The sequence below is a fragment of the Pinus tabuliformis genome, chromosome 5_1 (assembly GCF_031772625.1).
Source record: "Pinus tabuliformis cultivar Carrire ecotype Pingquan chromosome 5_1, CPIR1, whole genome shotgun sequence".
Lineage (NCBI taxonomy): Eukaryota > Viridiplantae > Streptophyta > Pinopsida > Pinales > Pinaceae > Pinus > Pinus tabuliformis.
Window position 1 is genome coordinate 394,803,821 of NC_142305.1, and position 6,329 is coordinate 394,810,149.

Here is a 6,329-nt window from a genome sequence, read left to right on the forward strand (position 1 = left end):
ATTGGAAGTCAAACTCAAATCGATATATCATTAAATATTTACTTTAGATATTGGATTGAGCTTTCTTGCTCAATCTCAATCAAGCAAGAAATATTAATTATTTTAAAAAATATAATGGTTCTAAGCCATATCCCAATTTTTTTCATATTCATTTCATTTCTATATATATATCAATTGATCAAACAACCAAACGTGATGTTTCTGAATAAATACTAAAAATAACAAAATTTTATATTACTGAATATATACAATTGATCAAACAACTAAATGTGATGTTTCTGAATAAACACTAAAAATAACAAAATTTTATATTACTCATAAATATGCCTAAGAAATAATGTGAATTAACATACAAATCTTTTAATTCATGGAAAAGCTAAATACATACAATATCTTTGAATAAACTCCAATAACATCTCATTTTTTAAACACTCCAAAACAACATGAACATGATATTGGATTTATAAATTACACATAAAAAAGGAATATCTATTCGCGAATGTGTAAGAAATAATCTTAAAAAGTTAAAGTTTTTTATTAAATATTATTAATTTAAATTTATTAAATAATTATTTTTTAATAATTTATTTTATTTTTATAAATTAAATATTTTTAATTTAAACTTTAAAAAAAAATTTATATTATCCATTATTTTAGAAAATGAAACTACCGAGAGGACAAGAGGAGAAACTACCGAGAGCGCATCTTTAATGCAATACTACCGCGGCCAAAAGATTGAAATTCTTCGATCTCGAACCTCAATACCGGTTCCAAGTGGATTCACAATGACGAAGCTTAACCACGTGGCTGTGGTTGTGACCCTTGCTTTAAGGCTAGAAAGAAGAATAAATAAATAAAAAGTAAAAATAGTGATGGGTACATAATTGACCTGATAACCATGATACATTTATGATACGTATGCAAACAAAATGCAACAACCTTGGACCATACCAGAATTTAATCTTTTATAAATAAAGTTAAAATTCACCAAACGAAATTCAAAGGAAGAGATTCTGATTTTAGGATTACATTTGCATTCAATTAGATTTTCCGTGGTATCAATTTACAAGCAAATAATTTAATCTTTTATAATTTCAATTTAATTAATTAAAAAAAAAAAAAAAACTCGTATCTTATTTTTTTTTATCATTTAAAAATAATATATTTCAACTTTCCATCTGAAACTTCATGTAAAGGAGAAATCTGCACGTTGCCTGTAAGGTTGGCTAGGTTAAAAAATTAAGAATACCAGGTTATGTTGATTTCAGACAAAGTTAGTCTAAGATCACATCAATTATTTTCATGTAAAGGAGTAACCTACACGTTGCCTGTACGGTTGCCTAGGTTTAAAAAATTAAGAATACCAGGTTATCTTGATTTCAGACAAAGTCAGACTTGGATCAATTATTTTAAATTATTTTCCTGCAGTACACAGGAATAAAGGAATAGAAAACAAACTGTACCTCTCTCTGTATTTTTCTTTGTTAATATATAATCACAATGTAACTCGGTCTAGCACCAAACAGACATACAAATATTAATTATCGAAAGCTACCTAATACAGCTATGATCAATATAAAATCCACTATAAAATAAAGTATGCGTTATGGGTTACAACTTACAGTTGAGTAGCGTTGAACACTGACATAAAAATGTGCAGGGCTAGAAAAAGAGATGAAGTTCTGTAACTAAAACAAAGGATAAGCAACATTCAGTCACTGTTTACGTTCAAAGTAGAGAGGCGAGGCTTGTCAAGGATGGAGAGTAAGAGATTGACTGGAACTTTCACCTAGTAATTTCTCTTCCCCAATCAGAAAAACTCTCGAGCTGGGAAACTCACCGAATCCAAGTTTGATTATCCAGAGCATCTCCAAGCGAGTTGACTCGGCCCAATTTTGACACCGATCCTTGCGGGTTCGAAACATAGAGTGGCCAATCCTTTGATCATTGCTTGGGCTTTCTGGCATAAACCGAATATATTTCAAAATATATTTGCTTTAAAAGGAAAACCACATCAATTAAAAAAAAGACCCCGAACCAGAGATTGTTTGATCATCAATAAACCAGAGCACCAGAGATTTGAAATGCTATGTACTTCAACTAATTTTGAGATGCTAATTGTAAAAAGAGAGTGAGTTAAGCATTCATGTATGGCAGAAGAAATTTTAGCCAAATGTGTTAGGATCTTGTGTTGAATTAGCCTATAAACTAACCCATGGAACTTTATTTCAATGGCTCTCAAAACACACTGGAACTAACAATTTCTAAATTTCACCCAAATTTTCATTATAAAAAGAAACAAACCTCTCAAGACAAACAAATAAGTAGCCAGAAGTTAAAAATCAAGAACCAATTCTTAGCATCTGTGCTGATCAAAATTATCATATTTACACCACCTGAAATATGTAAAAATTTAATCTAATGCAGAACCAAATTTGGCATCATACCACAATTAAAAGGCATAATATTGTATTAGATCAAAATGTTTCCTCCATGTAATCCTCTAGCAAGGCTTAAAATCTCCTTTTAGCTATCAAAGAAAGGCCTAGGTCAATGCAGTACTACCATTAGTAATAGTGTACACTGTAACTATCAACGGCTCTTGGAAGTATGATGTGTTTCCGGGATGTTGCCACAACTGTGGAAATCTACAATACAAACTGCCAAATTTGCCCCCTGCCTTATGATACGAGTGATGCCTATGTACAATCAGCTGTTCAAGTAATAGAAACTGCCAAATTTGCCCCTTTCTTATGATACAAGTGATGCCTATGTACAATCAGCTGTTCAAGTAAGCCAGACATTCTAGTCCTAGTACAACCCCTTACCTACCAAGTTTTGCAAGGGTTTCAAATGAGAGAGGTACAGTACATTCCCAGGGCAGGGAGGTCCGTCCAAAACAATGGGTAAAATGTAGAAAAAACATACGAAATAGCTACAGAACATAATAATCTCGTGGAGGTGGAGTAGCGCTCAGACAGTCACAGTGATCCTCATTCTAAAACAACGCCCTGACAAATACTCAGGTCATATGGCTGCAGAATTGCTACGACGCAGAATGTAAAAGAAAATTAGCGTTTGAAGGTAGGACAACTGCGAGGTAGAGCAGACCTAGGCCACAGAGGATTGGTTTCTATGTACAGAGAAGTCAGGGGGAAGAAAGGTAGAGCAGACCAAGGCCACAGAGAATTGGTTTCTATGTACAGAGAAATCAAATATCAGGCAAAGGAAGCCTCGCCAGGGCAAATTTCTCTTACTCTGAAAGCATTAGCGACTTCCAAAACCTGCATACGGCGTTTAAGGTTATGAAGTTGTTGCTCCATATAAAACACTCGTTCCTTTAAACTTGAGTTGGATTCTTCCAGATAAGCTATCTGGTTATCCTGGTCAGTTATACGAATTTCAAGGCTTTGAGGTCCAATTTCATTGTTGGCGGGGTAAACCATCTCAAAACGGCTTATATCAAGATCTAGGCTTTGTTCATGCTTTTTTTCAAAAACTTGTACACGTTTCTCCAGTTTTGGTTCAAGATCATCATTTTGCTGGTTCATGTGGCGAACTCTCAAGAGGCCCTTCATGGAACCGTAGCTATCCACACCCCACTCTTGGTTAGCTTGCTCAACGACATCTTCTTTGTAAGGAGGAGAAGTGATAAGATCAACGGAAGCAGGCACAGAGGGAGTGGGAGGAGTGTTTATGCAGGGAGCTATTCCGCCGGAGTTTTTGGCTCGTATTATGTAAGATGTTGTGTTGCGGGGCGCATCTGGAGCAGAAGGTAGATTTTGTTTCCGTTCAGGCTTTTTTGGGGGGAATAATCGCTGTTTCTTGTTATCAGTTCTTTGATCTTGCAAAATCGGAGGTTTATAATGAGGCTTTTGTGACGCAAAAGCACCATTAAAGCTCCATTTATAAGAACTGTACTTCCTAGGTTTAGCATTTCCTCCAGCCAATTTCGACTTCGTTTGACCTCCAAATATGTGCTGCTGCTGCTCCTTCATCGTGGCCTCCAGGAGACGAAATAAAAATCCAAAGAACGCCTGTTTAATCGAAAATACTTAGCCATTAGAAATCAAAAGCATCACAACTTCGTGGAGAAAATAATATTTTCCAAAATGAAAAAACACAACACACTGTACATAAATATAAACGCAAATTTTAGCCAAAAGGAAAACCTGCTTTGAAAAGGAAAGCGCACAGATAGGCTAACAACCTGATGACTGCAAATAAATCCACTGCACACAGCCGTCTAAGTTTTCTCGCCCTGGCTTTAAAGGAAGGGCAAGTTTTATTTACATGCTGTAAAGCTCGAACCAAACGTTCAAAATCTTCACGAACCGACAGCTAACCGCAAAGAAGACAACAACGTGACAAAAAGAACAAGCGTGAACCGACTAAATCACATAAAGTCAGTGCCGGAAACGAAGCCTCCGGACCTAAAAGACCCCCGGGAGCGTTCATTTGGCTTTCCTTTCGAGTTTCTGACCGCTTGCAAGCGCATCTGCGTCCCTAATATATAAATCGAAACTTTCGTCAAGTCCAAGCTGTGGCCAGCTAAAGAAAAATCTAACAGAACTTCTTAAGTTTATTCCCGCCATAAATACCTGCGCATTTTCTTTCACCGAGTCTAAAATCGGAAATTTAAAGAGCCATAAAACAGCCTGCTAGCGCCGTTAATCTTCTTTCTTCTGCCAGCGATTTATCTAGTTAAAAAGACCGCACGAACGCAAACACCAAAAATGAGCTGCAAACACAATAAATATCAGAACCTCAAAAGCAACGTGTTCGAAAGAGGACGAATACGCATTCCTTCACCAAGTTTTAGCATTAAAAAACCAAGACTTCAAGCCAAACACACAGATATTAAAATCCTTTGAGCTTTTTAGCTTAAAAATTGTAAAGGGAAAGCAAGCACACAGGGTTTTTTTTTTCAGAACGTCCCAGAAGAATTTATACCTTATTCGTCAGCGATGAGGAATTATATTTCCCGAGGGTTTTGTCCTCTGACCGTCTCAAACAGGCTTTCTTCTTGGCATGGAAGATCTGGATCCCGCAGGGTTGCAGAAGCGTGGTTCAAAACGGGCAGCATTTCTACAAAGCGGAAACTGAAAACCTCTTCGAGATGGAGATACGAGGACACTCTTGAGCCGTCCGATGGTCATTTGACGGTTTATATCGAACTGAATGACGTGGCAGATAACCCTCATCTGGGGCGCCCAATGGCAAACTGAAAGGGAAGGGCAGTGAAGTTCCTCCCACTCTTTAATAACTTTTTTCTTAGCTTTCTTTCGTGGGAAGGACAAAAAAGCATATTCTATTGGAGGTTATTTTTATTATTAAGATAAGTTTATTTGGGTTAGAGGTTTAGGTTTCATCATGTTTTTTTAGTTGGGTGCTCGCAACCTAGTATATGGAATGAGGGAGATGTTGTTAAGTGTAATGTATTAAAAATAAATAAATATATATATATATAGGTTAATATAAATATTTGTTATATATTAATAATGTTATTTTAAAATTAATATTAATTATAAATAAAATATTTTAATTTTCATTTTAAATAAACTATTTCAATTTTTATTTTATTTTACATTATATTTTATATAGTGAGATAAAATAATTGAAATAAAAAGAAAAAAAATAGGGCTATATGTAAGGCTAAGCCTCCTAAGAGCAACCTCAGCAAGGAAGAATCAGTAGCTCTCAGATCCTTAAACCGGAATAGGGATATCATTGTTCTAAAGGCAGACAAGGGTGGTGTTGTCGTCATTCTTAACAAGGTTGATTACCGCAGCAAGATGTTGGATCATCTTCATAATAGTGGGAGCTACAAGAAGCTTCCCAAAAATCCTTTAAAGAAGGTTGCTAGGAATGTGGCTCTTGCCATTAAATCCATTAGCTCAATGAGTTCCTTGCACCATAAACTCATTGAGAGCAACCCTATCACTCCTAGAATCTATGGTCTCCCCAAAATTCACAAGGAAGGAGCTCCCTTAAGGCCCATTGTCAACACCATTGGAGGTCCTACCTACCTTCTTGCTAAGTTCCTTGCGTTAAAGCTTAAGCCCTTAGTTGGTCGTACGGAGTCCTTCGTAAAAGACTCTGCTTCCTTTATTGATGAACTCAAGGACATTAAGCTTGACCCTGGGGACATTCTTGTGAGTTTTGATGTAGTTTCTATGTTCACTTGCATCCCTATTAATGAGGCCATGGAGGTGATCAACCGCCTAACAGATCTTGACACTGCCAAGTTAGTTGAGATCTGCCTCACTTCCACCTTTTTCAGTTTTGAGGGAGAGTTCTTCGAGCAAACCTGTGGGGTTGCCATGGGC

The 6,329-nt window shown here is 36.2% G+C and overlaps 1 protein-coding gene across 3 annotated transcripts; it reads right to left on the bottom strand.

The window, feature by feature from the left end:
- Window positions 1-1,470: 1,470 nt before the first annotated feature.
- LOC149165116 (uncharacterized) lies at window positions 1,471-5,213 on the bottom strand. 3 transcript variants are annotated; one of them, XR_016260723.1, is made up of 6 exons: window positions 4,954-5,213; window positions 4,602-4,741; window positions 4,211-4,506; window positions 2,566-4,037; window positions 1,841-1,960; window positions 1,471-1,682 (listed from the first exon to the last, which is right to left on the bottom strand). XR_016260723.1 is itself a non-coding variant. In XM_089432246.1 (4 exons), the coding sequence occupies exon 4, from the start codon at window positions 3,996-3,998 to the stop codon at window positions 3,219-3,221; it is 780 nt and encodes a 259-aa protein (XP_089288372.1). In that variant the 5' UTR covers window positions 3,999-4,037; window positions 4,211-4,506; window positions 4,602-4,741; window positions 4,954-5,213; the 3' UTR covers window positions 2,308-3,218. The 3 variants fall into 3 exon arrangements, 1 of the variants encoding a protein (XP_089288372.1); XR_016260722.1 differs by lacking the exon at window positions 1,471-1,682 and having other exon boundaries at window positions 1,778-1,960; XM_089432246.1 differs by lacking the exons at window positions 1,471-1,682; window positions 1,841-1,960 and having other exon boundaries at window positions 2,308-4,037.
- Between the last annotated feature and the right edge of the window lie 1,116 nt (window positions 5,214-6,329).

Excerpts from the sequence above, each read along its gene's own strand:
- LOC149165116 (XM_089432246.1), bottom strand. The coding sequence starts at position 3,998 with ATGAAGGAGCAGCAGCAGCACATATTTGGAGGTCAAACGAAGTCGAAA.